The sequence below is a fragment of the Urocitellus parryii genome, chromosome 5 (assembly GCF_045843805.1).
Source record: "Urocitellus parryii isolate mUroPar1 chromosome 5, mUroPar1.hap1, whole genome shotgun sequence".
NCBI classification, from domain to species: Eukaryota; Metazoa; Chordata; class Mammalia; order Rodentia; family Sciuridae; genus Urocitellus; species Urocitellus parryii.
Window position 1 is genome coordinate 59325762 of NC_135535.1, and position 21312 is coordinate 59347073.

A 21312-nucleotide genomic window follows, 5' to 3' on the forward strand; every position below is an offset into this window, starting at 1 on the left:
AGATATCACTTTTTTAAAAAAATTTTTTTTTAGTACCCATGGGCACTTTACTACTGAGCTACCTCCTTAGCCCTTTTTCTTTTATGCAAGGGATTGAACCCAGAGGTACTTTACCACTGAGTTACATCCCTAGTCTTAATGTTTTTTTTTTTTTTTTTTTTTTTTTTTTTTTGAGGCAGGGTCTCACTAAGTTGATTTAGGGCCTTGGTAAACTGTTGAGGCTGGCCTTGAACTTGTGATCCTCCTGCCTTAGCCTAAGTGTGTGTGTGTGGGGCCCAGACTGGGAGTGTGAAGTCTGTCTGGTCCTGTATATCCTTTAGCCTGTTCATACCAGCGCTTTCTAGGGACCACTAGTGGCACACAGGCAGGGAGGCAGCTGGAACCCACCCCCGCCTTACAGTCACACCTAGCTTTGCCTTCTGGGATGAGAAGGGCTGTCTGCTAGAATGAGATGGGGAAATTCAGAAGATACAAACCTCCCTTGTCTAGTATCTTCCCCCACATCCTCATATAAGGGTATGATCCGGAGCAGGGGAGTACAGGTTTTCAATCTTCCCCCCAGAGGGAGGGACCCGACATTTGACATATATTAATTGAGTAGGATGGTCCTGGATAAAGGCCTCCTCCCCATTTCTTAGTTCAAGAGCCCTGGAAAACGAAGAAACTGTGCTCACAGAAGGTGACATGAACCTCCCCGCCGCCCCTCCACGCAGGCTAGAAATGTTGGGAGACTCCCAGGACCTGAGGCCAGGGACTTTCTGGAAGTGTTTATTCTGGCCCCACCCGATCCCAGGCAGCCCGTAGCTTTCGGCAGACCCGAGAATGGGGGCGGGAGCTTAAAACAGAAAGCGCGAGGAGGATCCGGGTGGGCTCTGGGCGATGAAGGATGAGGACGCCTCTCGCAGACCACCTTTTCACTTTGCCTCAGCTCTGCCGTCTGGGCGCTTAGAGGGCAACTCTGGGTCGACCATCCTTCCTTTGGCTCTTACCCGCCTCCTCTGCTTCCAAGAATCAAAGAGAACCCGGCGGCGCTCCGTCCGGCTTCCACAAGGGCCCCGGGCGCGGTGAAGTGCTGCCCTGAGTGCCTTCCCCTTTCGGGGGTGGGTACTGTCTTCTGGGTTAGTGGCCACGTGGCCCTGGCCGGGCGGGGGGCTCGGCCCTCCCCTGGCTGACCGTGGTGACTCAGGCCGCAGCTGTTCCCGCGTCACATGAGGAGGCTGGCGGCCACCGGGCGGGGAGGCGGCGGGGGAGGGGGCTGTGGCTGGAGCCGGGGCGGGGCCGCGCGGCAGGCGGGGCAGAGCTGGGGGGCGCAGTTAGAGAGCCCCTGAGTCGCGGCGGGAGAGGAGCGCACAACCTCTGGGAGCCCAGGTGAGGCCACGGGACCCACGACGGACGTGGGCCTGGGTTGGGGAGACCACTCTGAGTGTCCTCTTCCAGGGGCTGGCCTCAGCCTCCGAATACCCGCCCCAAGCTCCACGACTCTCCCGAGGCCCTCGAATAACTTTGCTTCAAAGTTCGAGAAGCCTGGGCAGGGTGGGGTGGGGACACCGACCGCACTTTTTCGCGGGGAGGACAGCACCTGGCGGAAAGAGGTTGGGGCCGGGGTTGGGCCGAGGACTGTCCTGCGGAGCTGTTTGGACAGGCAGTGGGTGTTTGACTCCTGCGGGCAGAGGGTCGGCGTCAGGCTCGAGCCTCTGTGGGTGCCCTCGCGTCTGTCCCGAGCTCCGGTGGCTGCGGGGGAGGTCCGGGCTGTCGCCCTCACACCTCTCTGGCCGCGGAGCAGAGGGGTCTGGGAGACGTGGATCTGACCGCGGGTTTCCGGGTGGGAGGGGCGGGGAATGGAGGTCGGGCTGGGAAGGCCTTGAGGGCGGCGGGGAGCCCGGAAGCCCTGGCCCCCCTCGGCCTGTTCTAATTCCTCTCCACCCGCCCTCCCTCGGCCCCAGGCCCAGCAGCCATGGCGATGGAAGGAGGAATGAAATGTGTCAAGTTCTTGCTCTACGTTCTTCTGCTGGCCTTTTGCGTGAGTGGGGAAGGGGAGCGATGGGGGCGCTCTGGCGGGGTGCAGGGAGCCCAGGCACAGGAGTGGTGAGGGCTGAGGGACCAAGAATGAAAGCAGCTGGAGACCAGATGTGGAAAGAAAGCCCGGGGAAAGGGCCGAAGGAGGAGCGGATACTCCCTCCTCCAGCTTTCAGGGACTCCTGAGGCTAGTTTGGACCGAGAATGGCCAAACTGGATGTGCAGCACCCCCACCCCCACTTCTCCTGGCCCTTCCTGTCTGGTGACCCAACCACTTGTGATATGGAGCAGTGGGGCAACCGCCAACGGCCTGATGCTATCTCCACGAGGCTTTCCTCCACTCCCCACCCTGCTCATCCCTTTCCATTCCCTTTTCCCACTTTTCCCCTATCGGTTGGGGATGAGGAAGAGCTCTGCCCACCCTAATTGGTTCTTGCCCCGGACTCCTCCCTGGGATCCTGGCCTGAGAGGCTACTGTTTGTTCAGGGAGGGGCACACCACCCTTGCCCCCTTTTCCTGCTTTCTCCTCCCTGTCTTGAAGACCTTAGTTATTGGAGGGTAGTGAGGGTGCAGATCTGAGAGAGAATCTGGCCAGGAGCCCTGGGGGCCCATAAAATGTGCTACTTTTAGGTCAGGAATGTGTGTGCCCTGGGGTCAAGGCTTTCTATGTACTTCTCTTTTTTGCTTCTGGTCACCCCCTGGCTGAAGAGCTGTCTAAAGGAAGGCCTGGCTTCCCCCTTCTCCGAGTGCTTTGAACAGATCCCCAGGGTCAAGAGTGGAGTATCTCCCTGTTCCCAATCCAAAGTTCCCTGGTGGTGTGAGAATCTCTCTCCTGGATTGGTCTGTGTCCCTGTGCTGCTGTATTGTGGTTCTGGCCTAACCCTCATTTGCCTTCCCCTTCAGGCCTTTGCAGTGGGATTGATCGTTGTGGGTGTAAAAGTCCAGCTTGTCCTGAATCAAACCATAACCCACGGGGCTACTCCTGGTACTCTCTTGCCTGTGGTCATCATTGTAGTGGGTGCCTTCCTCTTCCTGGTGGCCTTTGTGGGCTGCTGTGGGGCCTGCAAGGAGAACTACTGTCTTATGATGACGGTGAGTGGGATGTGGGACCAGCATCGGTGCCTGGGAGTGCCAGAAAGCAAAAAAAATTTCTATGGTTAGGGCTAACTAGGGTGGGTAAGTTGGGGACCTCTGTAAGTTTTCCAGGGACTGGCTGGACCAGAGCAGGTCTTTCTCATCCAGACTCCATACTTGACTCCCTTCCTTTGCTCTTGCAGTTTGCCATCTTCCTCACTCTTATCATGCTAGTGGAGGTGGCCGTGGCCATTGCTGGCTACGTGTTTAAAGACAAGGTAAGCAGGGCATAAAGGGAGACCCCTGCTTTGTGCTGCTCTGGGACTCAGTGGCCTGAATTCTGCTCTCAGCAACTCTATTTCCTATTCTAAGGTCAAAACAGAGTTTAATAAGAACTTCCAGCAGCAGATGCAGAATTACCCGAAAAACAATGGTACAGCTTCATTGCTGGACAAGATGCAGGAAGAGGTGAGTGGGGCTGCTGGGAACAGAAGTAATGGGGGAAGGGGATTCTTGTCTCTCTACTGAAGATGGTGATTCACTTAGCATATTTCCTCCCATATTTCTCCACTTCCAGTTTAACTGCTGTGGGGCTGCTAACTACACAGATTGGGAGAACATACCCGGTATGGGGAAGGACCGAGTCCCTGACTCCTGCTGCATCAATGTCACTGCACGCTGTGGAACTGATTTCGACCTGCGTGCAATCAATACCCAGGTTGGGGGAAGATTGAGATAATATAGGACTTGGGAAATCTGGGAAATGTTTAGGAGGTAGGACAGTTTACATGGTCAGGGATGGGGAGGGCTGTGAGAATGCAAAGGGTGGGGAAAAGGACAGAGGGGTCGAGAAGAGACAGGAGGGGCCGATGAAAATGTGTATGAAGTTTCTGATGGTCTTTTGCCTTGTGTGCCTGCCTTCCTGCAGGGCTGTGTGGAGAAGATTGGCATGTGGCTGAGGGAGAATGTGCTGCTGGTGGCTGCAGCAGCTCTGGGCATTGCTTTTGTAGAGGTGAGGTGCCCTGGGCAGGGGCTGGGACCTCTTGGGTGGGGACAGGGGAAATAGGGAGGAGGGTGCTGAACAAGAGGTACTGGTTAGTGGGGTAGGGAGCTTTGGTTGTGTTTGGGATCCTGTGGGTGTGTCCTGGATAGCTTGACATTCTGAATCTTCTCTACCCTCTACTCCATCTTTCTTTCTAGGTCCTAGGAATTGTCTTTGCCTGTTGCCTTGTGAAGAGTATCCGAAGTGGATATGAAGTAATGTAGGCGGGTCTGGTTTCTTTAGCCCCTCTAGGGGAGTGGAATAGAATCTTTCAGGTTTTCCAATTAAATGGATTATTTTTTCAGACCAAAAAGAGATGGTTTCAGTTTGTTGTAGAGTGATCCTTGATCCATTTTCTCTCATCTTCCATATTCCCTGTCCTCTGGAAACTTTCTCTGTGTGCAGCTCTGGGAAAGGCAGGCCTGATTTGGCGGGTGTTTGGGAAAGGAGAATTTTGCTAAAGGTGTGGGTAGGACTGGGGGTGAGAGAAGTGAGGATCTAGAGGAGGTTGTGGCCAAGTGCCTTTCCTTTTTTGTGCTCCCAGGCTTAGCACTGGAACATACATGAAGCCATCTCTTGTATAAGCCAAAGGGATTTTCCACAAAGGTCCTACCTGGTAGAGCCCAGTCCAGATCCACTATGTACATCTTTCTGGTCTTCTGTACACCTCTGAGGGCCAGCAAACTCCTTCCCCCTCTAGTCCTCAAGGGGAGTTTGCCCCTTTCAGAGTGGTGATAAGATGCTTGAGACCTGTATGGCCTGTGTCCCTCATTCTTCACTCAGGTGAATTTAAGTGAGTACTGCCTTACATGAAAAACACCCAAGCTGGCCCTGAACCCTCTTCATCACCTTCTCTTCCCCTGAGGAAAAATAGATAATACTCTTATATAGAAAAACGCCTTCTAGTGGTCACCCTTCCCCCTGCAGTTTCAAATATCACTTACAGTTGCAAGGCAATTCCCTTATGTCCCCCAGTGGGTGCTAGCTGTTTTGCAGGCACTGAACAGGCTAGAGACTTTGGGCAGTAAAACAGCTTAGGGTAATTAGCCCTTAAATGGGGTCAGTCTCCCACTGGACACATTCATTTTGCCCACCTACTGTGTTTTTAAATTTTTTTAACAATATACGTTTATTGTCTATTTTGTACCAGGCACCAGGAAATGCCGGGGGGGGGGGGGGGGGACACCGAAATACAAGTCCTTGCCCTTGAAAAACAATCTGTTCCTGGAAGGGTAGATTCAGTAGACTGACTGGGAGGGCTTGGGAAGGACCCAGGCAAGCACAGCATCCACCAGGCTGGCTGGCAGGTAGGAAGCAGGCAGCCAGAGCAGCTTGGCGTCCCAGCCTGGGCTGTAGCGGGTTCGGGGGTGACAAGCAGTCAGGGCATGCTCCACACATCTGCTCACCTTGGTTAGGTCCGGGTCACAGATCAGGTTCATGATGCGCCGCTGCACTTTCAGGTCTGCAGCCCCATGAATGGTTGCAGTTAGTATCCTTTCCTGACTCCATCCCATCTTAGGTCCTATTTTCTAGATCCTTGGGCTTGTTGCCCAGTAGAGATGACTCTTAAGTTCCTTCTCCATTTTGGGGAGTGGGCAGGTTCTAACTGGCCTGGACACTTTCCTGGGGCCTTCCATTTATAAGCTTGCCCACCTCCTCCTCCCAGCTGATGAGGGTCTGGCCTTACTGGCCTTCTCATTTCTCTTCATGTACCCCTGTATGTGCCCAGCTACTCACACTTGGTAAGGAAGGCCTCCCCATAGTGAGTCTGTGTGGCTGGAGGTAGTCGCGCCCAGCAGGCCTGCAGGGTGTTCTCCAAATTCTCCAGGCTGGTCACAGGGGTTCGGAAGAAGCCAGGCTCCACGATGGAGACTCGTACCCCAAAAGAAGCCACATCCCGCCTGGAGTGTGGGTAGAGAGGTTTCTGGGTTCTTGCTCTATAGGGAGGGTACTTTCAGGAACATAGGTGGGGAATCTAAGATGGACAGTTATCACAGGCTAGGGATATGAGTCCTGGTAAAAAGAGAGATCCCTGCTGTTCTGGGACAAGGGGCAAGTGGGGTAATGGAAGGGAGGTATTGTGTACGATGGAAGTCAAACCCAGGCGATTGTGTATGCTAGTCCAGTGTGTTATCACCGAGTTATGCCTCTACCCAGAGGGAGGTATTTTTTCCTATCTATAATTTAGAGCAAGGGCCAGAAAACTTTATTAAAAGGCCTGATAGCAAATATTTTGGGTGCTGTAGGCCAAGAAACAAAGTTAATGATATTACTAGGTAGTTATATAACCATTTACAAAGTAACTCTTTAAAAATGCAAAAACCATTATTGGCAAGATTTGGCCTGAGAAAGGCTGCTTGCCAATCTTGATCTAAAGAAACCCCATTCCCTAGCTCCCAAAATATGAGATTACATGGACATGTAATCTAATGGGGAAAGTGGTGATATATCCCACTGCCCTTGCCCAGATGTACAGATCTAAGTAAAAAGTATGTGTTACATGATGCCAATTACAAAATTAAAGACCAAGAGCGCTTGCCTTGCATATGTGAAGTACTGGGTTTGATCCTCAGCACCACATAAAAATAAATAAACAAAATAAAGATATTGTGTCCACGTGTAACTAAAAATTATTTTTTTTTTTTTAAAATAAAAGACTAGGGGCTGGGAATGTGGCTCAGGCGGTAGCGCGCTCCTCTGGCATGCATGCGGGCCCAGGTTCGATCCTCAGCACCACGTACCAACAAAGATGTTGTGTCCTCCGAGAACTAAAAAATAAATATTAAAAATTCTCTCTCTCTCTCCTCTCTCACTCTCTCTTTTAAAAAAAAATTAAAGACTAAGGGACAAGGACAAAAATGATCTGCTGAATGATGGTGGTAAGGGCAAGCTTTCTTAAAAGGTGGGCTCAGCTTGTACAACTTGGGCTTCTGCTTTAAATTCAGGCCCTGCTATCCTTATCAAGACTCCTTTGTGCTTCCATGGAGCTTTTGAACATTATTGTTTAAAGATGAAGGGCTGAAGAATATAATGACCAAGTTCCCGAGGCAAGCAGACCTGGGGATGGAGATCCCAGTACTTCCACTAACGAGCTTTGTATTAATATCTACCTTTATAGGATTGTTGGGAGGATTAAATGAGAAAATGTAATGTAAAGCTACTTGCTCACTCAAATAGCTGTTAGTAGTTTTCCTTCTTTACTCCTGATGATAGCAGGGTTTTTTTTTTTTTGAACATTTATTATGTTGAGTTCTTCCATGCACCTCATTTCATTCCCAATATCCATGAGGCAGGTCTTCTTATCCTGATTTGACAGGTGAGGAAAGACTGGATAAAGATAGTAACCTACCTAAGGTCATAAAGCTTACAAACAAGCTGGGTTATGAACCTATGAAGTCCAGCCCTAACCTGTCTCCTTGTCAACCTTCCATGGTGTTGTCCTAATCATCTCTGTGGATCAATGCCAAACAGGCACTAACATGAATGTTGAGTGGGCTGCCCCTTGGCTTGGAGCCCAGAGCTCTGCACCCCTCACCTCAGGCTGTCAGAGAAGGCCTCCAGGCCAAACTTGGAGACACAGTAGCCCCCGCCATTGGCTGCCAGGCGACCCAGGACGCTGGTGATGTTGACCACCCGGCCTCGGGCCCGCTGTAGCATCGGCAATAGGGCAAGGGTGACCCCGATAGGACCCAGAGTGTTCACATTCAGCACCCGATGGAAATCATCCCATGGCAGCCATGGTGTGGGTCCGATGATACCAGCCACACCAGCATTATTCACCAGACCAAAAAGCCCTGTGGGGAGATGAGATGGGTTTTGTGTGTGTGTTGGGGGGGAATGAGACACTTCCATGTCCTCTCCTTCATGGGAGGATCTGAACACTGCTCCTCCCCACTGGTGCCTCTAGCTTCCCACAGCTCTTGCAAGGGACTCTGGGGGTTATTGTGGGAACCAGGAACACCCCATACCATGTTCCTGGTGGCTCTACCATACTCACCTGCTTCCCTAACATGTGTCTCCACCCATTTGGCTACCCGCTGGACACTTTGGGGATCAGTGACATCCAGCAGGGTGGTGTGGAGGCGGGAGGAGGCCATCTGCTGTAGGTTCTCTGCCCCAGAGGGGGTCAGGCAGCTGGCCAAGACTCGGAAGCCCCTCTGGTCCAGTCGTAGTGCCAGAAGGCGCCCGAAGCCTGAGTCACAGCCGGTGATGAAGATGAAGGCATCGCTGGCAGGCAGGCTTTGCTGGTCCCTCAGAAACCACAGCACTGCCCAGAACAAGGCACCCAGCAACAGAAGTAGCCACATGGCTGGACCCAAATGACCTGCAGGTGGCAGCCCAAGCTGGGCAGGAAGGCTTGTTCTTTATTTTGGCCCCAAAGCCTGGGCCTCTAACATCCTCCTTAGCTAAAGTGTCTGGTCTGAGCAGATTGAAAAATTATCTGATTGGCAGATAATTGGCCAAGTATGGCTTATTGTGCAAAACAAAGATGTGGGCAGACCCTATATTTGTGGATAACTAAAAAGATGAGCTAGGTTCTGTGTGCAGACCTGCCCCATGGGAACAGAGGTATCTTGTTTGTTCTCACACCTTTTCTCCTACTAAACCAGGGGCACTGGAAACCTCTAAGTGTAACCTGAGCCTTATTTATAGAACCACATATAGGGCTAAGAGCCCTGCATTTCAGTCATGATGGCCCCAAACTTGCTGTGTAATGGTAGGTATCTTTCTGCATCTCTGAACCTGTTTTCTCAGCTAGCAAGCTGGGTTACCACCCACCAGGCCCACTCAGAATTGTGGAGGATCAGAGATAATGTATGAAGAAGCATATCCAGTCTTCCTGTAGCACCCACAACTCCCACTGTCCCACTTACCTACTCTGGGGAAAGCTGGTAGATATTACAACGTATGAAGCTGCTCCCTTTGTTTCTGTTTAAGAGACTTTGCTTTCCGTCTTCCCAGTCTCCCACACTAGCAGCAGCTAAGCCCAAAGTCCAGAGTGGGTGGACTTGGGCGTCAGGAGTGTTAAGTGTAAATGTGATGAGAAAGGGGAGGGCTGAGGAGGAGGAGCTAGGGAGGCTGGAGCCTATCTGACCGAAGCTAGGGTTTGGCAGAAGCCAGATTTGCCCAAGCCACCTCCTGGGCTGTCTTTCTCAGCCTGGGTTCCTGATCATTTATGCCATGGTCTCCCAGGAAAAGGAAGCTGTCAAGGATGGCAGCTTCTCCTCTCTGTTGGTGGCCCTGAAACTGTCATTCCTCTCCCTTCTCTGTCCTGAAGTGCCCCCAAGAATTAATCTCTCACCTGGTCCAGACTCATGACACTGCTTAGTGCCAGCCTGGGAGAGGCCGCGAGCACGTGGAAAGGCAGAAAGCCAGAGCTGGGAAATAGGCCTGCTCCTTGTCTTATTTCTCCTCTGCAGGAAACTGAAGTTTGGAACTAGGAAGCATGGGGCAGGAATCACCAGGACCTTCTCTCCAGAGGTGTGGAAAACTTCCCACCCTCTGCTAACCCAAAAGGTACTTGTATGGGATTGTAAAGATGAAGCTAGTTCCACCCTCTATCAGAAAGGCCCTTCTCCCTCAGGGAATCCTCTACTTCCATCCTCACACTGAAGCTAGTCGTTCCTTGACACACACCACATAGAAATGGACACTTCAGTTTTATTCATCGGTTACCTGTCAGTCTCCCTCCTGCCTCTGTGGGTGAGGCATGAGGGGTCAGACAGAGGGGCTAGGAGGGGGCAGACTGTAGCTGTCCTTTGTAGACATATTCCAGTGCAGTGGCAATTGTGCGCATATCCAGTTCGATGCTCCGAGCCCAGTTCTCCACATCCCCTATTTCCTGGGAAGGATGACAGGAGGGATGGAATCCAGGAATCAGGATGGGTAGGGTGGGTAGAGTGTTTCCCAATGTGGGAACATTTTTCATTCATCTGGAAAGGTCTTTACTTGGATCTACTAATGGACTAATGGATTGTACTTCTTTTTTCTTTTTTTTGGTAGTAGATTGAACCCAGGGACGCTCTACCACTGAGCTATATCCCCAGCCCTTTTATTTTTATTATTTATTTATTTATTTTAAATATTTTTTAATATTTTATTTTTTAGTATTCGGTGGACACAACATCTTTGTTTGTATGTGGTGCTAAGGACCAAACCCGGGCCGCACGCATGCCAGGCGAGCACGCTACTGCTTCAGCCACATCTCCAGCCACCCCCAGCCCTTTTAAAAGAACTTTAAATCTTGAGACAGGGTCTCTCTAAGTTGTTGAGGCTGGCCTAGAACTTACGATCATTTTGCCTCAGCCTCCCATGTTGCTGGGATTACAGGAGTCTGTCACTGCACCTAGCTCTTTTCTTTCTTTTTTTTTTTTAATAATATTTATTTTTTAGTTTTCGGCAGACACAACATCTTTGTTTGTATGTGGTGCTGAGGATCGAACCTGGGCCACACACATGCCAGGTGAGCGCGTTACCGCTTGAGCCACATCCCCAGGCCCTCTTTTCTTTCTTTTTTGTCCAGATTGGCCTTCCCACCCTCTGCTAACCCAAAAGGTCTTCCTGCCTCAACCCTTTTGAGTAGCTGGGACTATAGGTGTACTTCACAGAACTGAGGATGTTCTGAGTACTTTTTCTTTTTGGTACCAAGGTTTGAACCCCATTTTTATATATTAGTTAGAGACAGGGTCTTGCTGCGTTGCTTAGGGCCTCACTAAGTTGCTGAAATTGTCTTTGAACTCTCCATCCTCCTGCCTCAGAGCTGCTGGGATTATAGGCATGTGCCACTGTGCCCTGCTGAGCACTTTTTCTTTCTTTCTTTCTTTTTTTTGTTAGTTTAGGGATTGGCCCTCTACTAATGAGCTACTTCTACCACCCAGCCCCTGCTTTTATTTCTTTCTCTAGCTTCTCTGACACTGTAACCATAGATGAAGTACCTGGGACAGTACCCACTTCCTCCTTAATCCAAGGCCTGAGGTAATCAGACTGGAGGCAGCTATTGAGGGTTCTGATAGGGTTGTGACATGGGGAATGTGGCCCACCTTTAGTGCTTGGTTGAAGTTCTCCACCATCCCGATCCACTGGCCTGTCTGCTTGGCAAATTGGGCAGCCTGGACCTGAAGGGTCTTCACCTCATGGTCCAGCTTTCTTTGGTTCATGTAGGCCTGGGCCACACTAAGGGTTGGAGGAGGGAGGAGATTAGCTCATCCAACTTGTGGGGGGTGGTCTCCAGAACTAATATTCCACTGTAATTGGGAGGCCAGTTAGGAGTTAGGGCTGGGAAAATCTTAAGATTTTGGCTCTTCATATATGTGATACAAATGACTGCCAGTACATGCAAATGAAGCCAGCTCTTTACTCCACTCCCAGGATTCCCAGGAGAGCCAAGTTGAGAGCTGACTAGAAACATACCATCTCCTATTCCCCAAAGGAGTTCCTGCAGCTGGGTCGGGGAAAGGGAGGGTTAACCTGGAGGGACATCCCTGAGGGAAATGAGGGTATGGTGATGCTGGGAAAATCTTGCAGCAGGGACACATCTGGCAATGACTGGAAGTCCAGGGATCTATGTAAGAAGTTGGGAAGAGAATTGAGCCCCTCTCTGAATCTGGGGAAGGGTGGGAGAGCAACCCCCTCTCCCCAGAAACCCTGGGTCAGGAGAGAATATCAAGGGGTTTCTTCTTGGATCTCTCCTCTAACTCTTCTTTTGCCCACACAGATGAAAGAAAACACACACACTGCCTCTCTTCTTCTCCAGGCAATCATTTTCTCTTCTCCTCAACCAAGGTTAACTGGCAGCAGTTTCCATTGCTATTACTGGGTTGGTGTCCCCAATCCTCTAACAATATTTTTTGCTTCCCCCTCCCCTGCAATGATTATTCGCCTTTCCTTATTGGCCAATTAATCTTTCATCCCCCTACCCCAAAGCTCTAGGTCAGCCAGGAGAATCCACATCCGGTGCCCCCACCCACAGGAATGTGTGGGGGCTGAAGGAGACAGGGATGGGGGGCGGTCACGAGAGTGGGCAGGACACCTGACAAGGGCTGAGATAGACTGAGTCTTTGTTTTTCTTTCTGGAGAATAAGAGGAGCCGTGGGCAGCAACACAAAACCTTTTCTAATCTGGCTTTGGCTTAGCTGCCCTCCAAGCTGAAAGTGGGGTAGCTTCTAGAAAAGAGAAAAGCCTGGGCCAACTGCACAAATGGTGGCACAGTATAGCCCAGGAGGCACCAATGTGGGAGGGAGAAGAGACAAAAACCTGCCCCTCCTCTTTGGGAAACGGCACTGAGTGAAGAGAGCTGCCTGGAGGGAAGGGAAATTAGAGATCCCAACCACAGCCACAGGCTTCCTTTTCCCTCATCTCCCCCCAGATGAGTAATGAAGATGACCCCAGCCCCTGCATGACTCCCTAGGATGACTCAGTCTCTGGATTCACAACCAAGTTCTTTCACTTGCCCTAGGGTGGAAGGCACCACACTGCCTCCTTTCTTCCAACAGAGGATCAAATCAAAACCTCTGAACTCTTCTGGGTCACTCAGGGTCAGGAGACAATGTTCTTTGTTCCTTCCCAAGTCTTTGGCGATTATTGGCATTCTCATTTAAGGCTGTTGTAGGGGTCATCTCTGGAGACTCAGAAGGAGGCTAAGAGACAGCCTGGCTCTGCCCTAGCTCCTAGCATAGGTTCCACCTTCACCCCCACCAGCTGTGCCATCCCTTTCCTGCCAGCTGTTGCTCAGGCTTGCCAGAGGGTGGGAGGTGAAGAAGGAGAGGGTGGTAAGCTGTGGTGAAGGAGGGTGTTCTCTCTCCCACAGAAGTGACAGCTGGACTTGCAAGGGCAAAGGGATGTGGGCAGATGGCATCACGTTGTTAAGTGCCAGGCAAGTTAATGTGAGGAGGGGGAAATCTGGCTGCTTCTCCAACCACGGCAGCTGCTCCTCCCTCACACCGTGTTAGTGGTCAGAGCTGACTCCAACCTCTCTCCACAAAGTTGAACTGGGAGGTCAGGGTAGGATAGGGGAACAAATGGGACATCCCAACCCTTTAAAACAGCCTAAGGGTCAGACACCTTGTTAGTGTCTGACTTGGGGGAGGGTGGGGGAGGGAGCCTGTGTTCATAGGAAGAGGTTCATACCCCACATTGAGGTGATCCACCAAAGCTTCTGTCAGGCAGGTCGCTGCAGTGATAGCCTCACGCCTCCTCTTCTCTGGGTGTGGGGGAAAAGGGATTGGAGACATGGTTTTTGAGGGTGGTGCCATGAGTTCCTCACCCACCCATTACTATTCTGCTAGTTCCCCAAACATCCAACTAATCTGGGAATGCCCTAGCCGAAAAGGATCTTGCAAAACATAAAGCAATCTCATTTAATTTTAGAGATGAGAAAATGATACCCTGAGAGGGGAACGGAAGCGCTCAGGGATGCCAACCGGTCAGTTCCAGCGCCCAGGACTCCTGACTCCCAGGCCTTCTTTCTCCATTGACTTGGCTAAAGGATCTATAACTCCGGGATTCTCAGCCTAGATTCAGGAAAAGCAGTGCCTCATCTCCTCCTGGGTGGTTTCGGGCCTCCTAGAATCCAGTCTCTGGGAGGTCCCTGACACACTCCTTTCTCCAGGACTGTCCCTTCCCACTTCCAGTATGAGAGGCCCCTCCCCCCCGGACCAATGGCAAGGCGCCCCTGAGCAAGGGGCGGGGTTAGGATGACGCCAAGGCGGGATTGGGGGCGTTGCCGAGGGCACTGGAGAGTTGCCAAAAGGACCGGAGACTGTGGGTCCCAGAACGAAATTCCAAAAAAGCCGCCCCCTATTCTCTCTCCTCCACCCCCGCTGCCCGTCAGCCCTAGCCCTTCCCTGGATCTGGGCTGTTATTTGAGGTCTAGGCCTCCGGTAGAAGCTAGGCCGCGGCCGGGGAGGAAAAGGCCGACAGGAGATTCGGCTCACCCTGCAGCTCCTTGCGCTCATTCTGCTTGGCCTGGTGTTCTTTGAGCAGGCGGGACAGCATGGTAGTGACGGGGCTGGGGGTTGGGCACGCCGGCCCCCCTCCTGCTGCCGGAGCTGGAATGCACCTCGGTTCCCGCGGGGCCGGGATCACGTGACCGCAACGTCACGTGAGGTCGGGAACCGCCCTCTTTTAGAGATGTGGGATGGTTGGTTAGGAAAGAGGACCTTAACGATTCCAACCCTAGAGGATTGGCACGGCCGGTGAGCCCTTTTCTTTACTGGGCTCTCACTCTGGTGAGCGTTGGAAGGAGTTTTCTTTAGTGCCCATATTGCAGAGCCAGTTTTTAACATCTCCCTTGGCTCTCAGGCGTTGCCAGGCTGTCCATCACGGTTCGGTTGTTGGGGCGGCCGAGGCTCCCTGGGCTCATTGAAATTCTTTTCGTTCCCTCGCCCTACCTCCTGGCAGTACTGAACAGTTCTCAGTTGATTCCCAACTCCCTCTCTCTAGAAGAGAACGCTTTCGTCTCTTCCAGCCCTTTCTCTTCTCACCACGCTGCCGAGGTCCCTTAATTGTCATTATAGAGAAGCATTTTATGCCCTTCAAGAGGCCTTCTAAGGAGGTTTGCTAACTTGGCGGACTCTGTGTGGTGAATGTGCAATTCCATCTCTGTCCTTTTGTGGTCAGGGAATGCGAAGTGCTGTGGCCAAAGTAAAAGGTAAATTATACAACGCTTCTCTGAACTGTAGAAGAATGTTTCCAGGATTAACGCCAACAAGAAAAATTATAAACATCATCAGTATATTGCTGTTGCTACAATGACTATTGATATATCTTCTTCTTTTTTTTCCTTTCTTTAATAAAAAAAGAAATTTTGGGGGCTGGGGATGTGGCTCAAGCGGTAGCGCGCTCGCCTGGCATGCGTGCGGCCCGGGTTCTATCCTCAGCACCACATACCAACAAAGATGTTGTGTCCGCCGAGAACTAAGAAATAAATATTAAAAATTCTCTCTCTCTAAAAAAAAAAAAAAAAAAAGAAATTTTGTTTAGAGATGAGGGGGTCTCCCTTTGTTGCCCAGGCTAGTCTCGAATTCGCCATTCTACTGCCTCAGTCTCCTAAGTACTGGCATCCAGCTCTTGGTGCATCTTAACATGCTGAGTAACTTTGGGCAGTTTGCTTACCCACTCTGAATTTTAGTTTTCTTTTTAGTAAAATAGGGGGATTGTATTAAATCAGTGATTCTCAACCCTGACTAAACACTAGAATCACATGGGAGAGCTTTCAGTTATTTATTTTTGGATACTGGGTATTGAACCCAGGGACTCTCCACCACATCCCAGCTTCTTAAGAAAAAAAAAAAAAGAAAGAAAGAAAAGAAAAAAAAGGGTCTCGCTAAGTTGCTAAGGCTCGCCTCAAACTTGGTGATTCTTCTGTCCCAGCCTTCAGAGTAAATGGGGTTATAGATGTATACTACTATGGAGGTCCATGTGGGAGCTTTAAAAAATTCTTTGATCTCAAGTTTATTAAATAGATTCTCAAGAGCTGAAGCCCAGACATTAGTATTTTATATAAGGATGTGTGGTTCTAATGTGCACTCAGTGTTTAGAATCACTGGGCTAAACCACATCTAAGACTTTCCAACTTTGACATGCACACATTTTATGATTCAGTGGCATAATTAAACTTATTTCATTATATCTACTATCAGGGGAGGATAAATGATACTGGTTGAGTTAGAATAAAACATTCTTATGAATTTTCTGAATAAGAGTTAAAAATTACTGATTGTTTGGTCAATTCAGCTATATCCAGAATAATACCCTAAATCCTGAAAGATGTGCAACCATCAAATTATAAGTGAGGAGAAGCATATGAAATGGTTAAGTGGCCACATAACGCAGAACATTAAGTGCCAAAATACAAATTTTAAATAGCAGTTGGGGTGTAGCTCAATGGTAGAGTTTGCCTGGAATGTGGGAGGCCCTGGGTTCCATCTCCAGCACTACTGCCCACCCCAGTCAAAAAAGATCTAAGTAAAAGTGTTGGATACTTTGTATGTAAGTGTCTGTGTGCTCATCTATATACTAGGAACATTTCCCCAACATTTCCTGAGTATTTACAAGAGATTAAACACTTTACATGTTTTAATTTATTTAATCCTTGGAACAAACCTGTGAAGTATCATTATCATCTGTAGTTTGTGAAGGGAAAATCTGAGGTATGGAGTATCTAAGTAATGAAGCTCATCAGTATAGGGCTAGGATACCCTTCAGGCTCTGACTCCACAGCCTGAGTGTGACCACTCTATACAGCATATTAATGGGAGAGATCCCAGGAGGAGAGGCCCAGATGCACTTCTCAAGGAAGCTCCCTGTCTGGTCATCATGCCCCTCTAGCTTGCTGGGCATGAGCTGGAGGGAATCCTGGCAAGGGTGGAGCTTTTGGGAAGAGGCTTTTCTCCAGAGAAGGGCTGATCAATAGAAGCGGGAAGAGTGAGAGCATCACAGGGCAGCGTGGCCCACTCCTCCCCCCTCTCTGGCTCCTGCTTCCAACTGCAGTGAGCAAGCAAAATAGAGGCAGGTTGGAAGGTGCCTGGTGTTTCATTCCAAGTTGGGGGACTTGGGAGGGAAGGACATGGGTTGGCAGGGGTACCAGAGATGGTGACATGGTACAAGTGAAACACAGGGTGAAGGGGGTTAGTGTTGGGGGCTTTGGGGATAAGTCTGTGAAAAGATTAGGCTGACTCAGGGAGAGTGTCAGGCTCATCTTCTCTTACCCTCACCCCTCTTGGCATACCTCCCAACATTTTCACAATTAGGGTAGAGACAGCATAGATTCTGCAGTCATTAGCCCTGGCTACCTCTCCTATGGTACACTGGCTGTTCCTTTGCCCTAGAGTTGGACCCTGTCTGATCTCTCCAGGGTAATCCTCCATCTTTTCTTTTCCCAGGTCCTTGTTGTTCACTGTCTAACATCAGTTTCTGTTGTCGGTGAAGCTCTAATCCACCTTCCTGTGGTAGAGATGAAAACAAGTTGCATGTATATCCAGAGACTGAGTCTTGAAATTTGAAGTCTCCTTTCTGCCTACCTCTCCCTATAATCTCGTACCCAGATTCTTTTCCCTTAGATGGAATGAATGCAACTCCATGGTCATGTTTCCATTAATTTCCCTATTCCTTGGAGATAACTGTTAGAATTAGTTTTTTTTTTTGTACCAAGAATTAAACTCAGGAGCACTCAACCACTGAGCCACATTGCCACCCCTTTTTGTAATTTAATTAGACATAGGGTCTCACTGAGTTGCTTAGGGCCTCACTAAGTTGCAGAGGCTGGCTTTGAACTTTCGAGCCTCCTGCCTTAGCCTCTGGTGCTGCTGGAATTACAGGTGTTTTCCACTGCATCCGGCTTAGAATTAGTTTTAATTAGCAAGCTCCAAACTGATTGACTGGGAAAGCACTAGGGCTGGAAGTTGCTGAGTTGTTAGGGGTTAGGTGAGGACTGAGAGAGGCCCTGGAGGAAGTGGAGAAGGCTTTGCATACTGGGAAATTTGGCTGGGCTTCAAGTGAGGGGGCTGTTGGTGGTGTGGCCAAGTTCCAAATGTTGGCTTGAAGCCAGGGCTCAAAGAAAAGGGGCCCTCAAGATGGTCTAAATGGCTCCCTGTGGGAAGTGACCTTCCAGTCCTCTACCCAAGATGCAAGAGTATTTCTTAGACCCTCAAAGACCAGAACGGTCAAGCCATTTCCCTATAGACTCCCCTCAATCACATTTATGTTCTTTCTCTCACAGCCACTCCCAGAGTTCAAGCTTTGGCTACAGCCAGCATTTAGAGGCAGGCAGGAGGATTCCAGTGCTGGAGAGGTGGGTGGGGTGAGAAAGTCTTCATGCTGTGTATTTTGAGGAGGGAAAGCCTGACCCTGGGACCTATGCTTCAAGTCTTTGTTGCCAAATGAGAAGGAGGGAGAAGTTAACTCTGGAGTGTGTGTTCTGGTTTGTTTGTAAGCTAGAGACAAACTGGAAAATTGTGGTCTGGGGAGCTGAAATATAGGGATCCCAGATGGAGGGGAACAAGGAAGTGGGGAGGGAATGGAGAAAGCCTTATTTTCCTCACTCAGACAAAGGCCAAAGTCTTTGCTGGGTCTGGACATTTCTCAATTTTTAAAGAATTTTGAAATTATTTTGAAATAATTTTAAACTCAGAGGAAGTTGCAAAAAATAGTGCATGAGGTTTCTTTATTCAGTTTCCTCCAATGGTGACATCATATATAACTGGTAGTGCAATATTAAAACCAGGAATTTGACATTGGTACAGAATTATTAAGTAGCCCACAGCCTTATTCAATTTTCACCATTCACACATGCATTTATTTGTGTGTATGTGGCACTATGCAGTTTTTTTTTCTTTTTTTTTTAAGGAGAGAGAGAGAGAGAGAGAGAGAGAGAGAGAGAGAGAGAGAGAGAGAATATTTTTTTTAATATGTATTTTTTAGTTCTCGGCGGACACAACATCTTTCGTCTGTATGTGGTGCTGAGGATCGAACCCCGGTCACATGCATGCCAGGCGAGCGTGCTACTGCTTGAGCCACATCCCCAGCCCGCACTATGCAGTTTTATCGCATGTATAGAATCAGCTCAACCCCAAGTAGATGAATAGATTTCCCCTAAAGCAGCATTGAGACCAGAATGTTGGAGTGGAGCATAATATTGTATTGAGAATTGAATTAAATACCTCAGTGATAGAGCACCTGTCTATCATGGTGCACAAGATGTAAAACCCTGGGTTCAATCACCAACCCTCCAAACCAATAAAAAACAACCCCCCAAAGTACTGATGCTGCATTATTCCTGCATAATTCCACTCATATAATATTTTCAAGTGACAAAACTGTATAGATGAAGAACATATTAGTAGTTTCCAGGTCACAAAGATGGAAGGATGGGTCCATTATAAAGGGATAGTAGGAGAACATAAGGGATCTCCTTTATGGAATTGAGTTCTGTATCTTGATTATGCTCCATTTCAACATTATGGTCTCAATTCTGCTTTAGGGAAAATCTACTTGTCTAAATTTACTAGTCTGGTCTAGTGTTCTTGTGAGTTACCAGCACTGCCTTGCCCCACTATTTATAGACAGGCTAATTTTGGGTGGCCAATCTCTGTTCTGCTTTTTCCTTCTGTGGCATGTGAGGTGACTTCTCAAATATTTGGGCAGAGGAGGTCAGATGCAGATTCTTGGCATTTGATTTCACCCTTAGATTTATCAGAAGCCAGGGAAGTGGAAATGGAGGCAGGCAGAAGCAGCAGGTGCAGGGAGGAAGGTGGATGGGACATTAAAGGTTTTATGGCCTGAGTTGGAGGTCTGGACTGGGAGTTAGACGTCCTGGGTTCTTTCCTGATTTTGCTATTCTGCATTCTCTTACCAGCTCCTCTCTACTGTCAGGGGCTCTGAGAAAACATATGGAGAGGGCATATCTGGGGAATAATGAAAGTAGAATACTGGTCAGCACATGTGTTTCCTTCATAGCACTTGTTTAGAGGTGAAACTACTTTCCTATAGAGGATGTCTACAGGTGAAGTATTACAAAAACAGGAGGTCAAATCATCAAACATATTTTAACTTACCTGGAGCAAGGATTGTTCCAGGGACAGCAGACTGAGAGCCCACCTGTTTTTTTTCCCTATAAAAAAGTATGATTCTGAACAAAGAAGCAAATGAGATAAAGGGAACATGGGAAGAAGTGGTAGGTAAGCTATGTATTAGAGCTTTGAGGAAAGGAAAGGAGAGAATCATAAGAATATGAGAGCTATTGAAGGGCAGAGATCTGAGAAAGATTCCAAATGTGACAGAGAGAAGGAGGGGCAAACATAGAATTTGTGATAGACAAAAAACAGAGAGAGAAGGGAAAGATGGACAGTTGAATATACATATGACCAATATCGAGTAAGAAAGGAGAGTGGGAAGGGAAAGTAGTAGCCTGCAAAGTTCCGGTTTTGCCAAATTATTTTCTATCTTTTCTCCTGGCTCCATTTCTGGATTGGAGTTATAAATAGCAGAGGGTTGGAAAATGTCCCCTCCCTTTGCTTCTGTCCCAGCCTTGGGGGGAAGGGAGAGAAAGAGAGACAGGCTGTTAGGTCCCTGTGGAGATCCCTCTTCTGCCCCACCCAGCTCCTGCCTGAGCCAGCCCAGGACTCTGGTCTTCCAGTCTCCTTCCCCTTTGATGCATGGGAAGAGTACAGTCCTGGGAAGTCTGGTAACTGAGACACCCTTTCCATCCTTCAGTCTCTTGGATCTTGTCTCTTTCACCCCTGCCATTCTTTGACACCACCTATCTCCTCCTACCAGCTAATTTGCTCTTCATATATAACACTCAGGCTTTTCTTGCCCTCCCCTCCTTCATTCTAGTCTTTGTTGATGGAACTATTGCACTTCTTTCTCCTTCTCTATTTTTTTTCTTTCTCCATTTCTCTATTTGTTACCCTCCCTATACTTCCGGAGTTGTTCTCTGTGCTCTTTGCCTTGGCCTTTTTCTCTGTTCTTTGAATGCTGGTAATGTGCTGGGTGTGGTGGCGCAGGCCTGTAATCCCAACGACTCAGGAGGCTGAGGCAGGAGGATCACAAGTTGAAAGCCAGCCTCAGCATATCAGCGAGGCACTAAACAACTTAGCGAGAGCCTGTCTCAAAATAAAAATAAAAAAGGTCTGGGGATGTGGCTCAGTGATTAAGCGCCTTTGGGTTCAATCCCCGGTACCAAAAGAAAAGAAAAGAAAAAAATGCTGACAGTGTGACTAGCATTGCCTCTACCATTGCCAGTCTCTGGGGCGTGGGAAGTGGTTTTCCAGCAGCCTGAGGGATGCTCTGTGCTATGGTGGGGAGGAGGGATGCTAAGGGACCATCCCCCCAGAATTTCTCCCCTTCCTCTCCTCTGCTTTTTTGTCTGTATAGCTCTCTTCCCAGGTTGTCTTTCGGTCTCATCCTACTTCTTTCTTACTCTCTCTTCTGATCCTCCTATTTGTACTTCTTTCCTCCCTCCCCATTTCTAGGCGCCATCTCCGTCTCTTTAGGATAGGGGTGCGGGAGAATGGGGAGGAGAAGGCAGCATTGGGGTGGGGCGGAGCTGGTGTTGGGCTGGGGGTACAGGGGGAACAAGGCCAATTCCTACTGAGGGTCTGGGCATCTTTTGAACAAGTGCTGTAGTCTCCACCTGCCGCGGGAAAGAGGGGGCGGGGCCGAGGGCGGGACTTGGGCGGCAC

General features: G+C 49.3%; 3 protein-coding genes across 4 annotated transcripts; 1 reads left to right on the forward strand and 2 right to left on the reverse strand.

Annotated features, from left to right (window-relative positions):
• Nucleotides 1-1261: 1261 nt before the first annotated feature.
• Nucleotides 1262-4428, forward strand: Cd63 (CD63 molecule). The gene is made up of 8 exons (XM_026398364.2): nucleotides 1262-1368; nucleotides 1944-2020; nucleotides 2920-3108; nucleotides 3294-3368; nucleotides 3463-3558; nucleotides 3668-3808; nucleotides 4019-4102; nucleotides 4291-4428. The coding sequence occupies exons 2-8, from the start codon at nucleotides 1955-1957 to the stop codon at nucleotides 4354-4356; spliced, it is 717 nt and encodes a 238-aa protein (XP_026254149.1). The 5' UTR covers nucleotides 1262-1368; nucleotides 1944-1954; the 3' UTR covers nucleotides 4357-4428.
• On the reverse strand, nucleotides 4295-9112 carry Rdh5 (retinol dehydrogenase 5). Of its 2 annotated transcripts, XM_026398363.2 has the most exons (6): nucleotides 9007-9112; nucleotides 8130-8475; nucleotides 7668-7926; nucleotides 5870-6033; nucleotides 5539-5594; nucleotides 4295-4992 (listed from the first exon to the last, which is right to left on the reverse strand). In XM_026398363.2, exons 2-6 carry the CDS (start codon nucleotides 8437-8439, stop codon nucleotides 4978-4980), a joined length of 804 nt encoding a protein of 267 aa, XP_026254148.2. In that variant the 5' UTR covers nucleotides 8440-8475; nucleotides 9007-9112; the 3' UTR covers nucleotides 4295-4977. The 2 variants fall into 2 exon arrangements, with proteins under 2 accessions (XP_026254148.2, XP_026254147.2); XM_026398362.2 differs by lacking the exon at nucleotides 4295-4992 and having other exon boundaries at nucleotides 5323-5594.
• A 661-nt stretch (nucleotides 9113-9773) lies between these two features.
• On the reverse strand, nucleotides 9774-14238 carry Bloc1s1 (biogenesis of lysosomal organelles complex 1 subunit 1). Its single transcript, XM_026398361.2, has 4 exons — nucleotides 14065-14238; nucleotides 13259-13331; nucleotides 11173-11305; nucleotides 9774-9974 (listed from the first exon to the last, which is right to left on the reverse strand). Exons 1-4 carry the CDS (start codon nucleotides 14123-14125, stop codon nucleotides 9864-9866), a joined length of 378 nt encoding a protein of 125 aa, XP_026254146.1. The 5' UTR covers nucleotides 14126-14238; the 3' UTR covers nucleotides 9774-9863.
• Between the last annotated feature and the right edge of the window lie 7074 nt (nucleotides 14239-21312).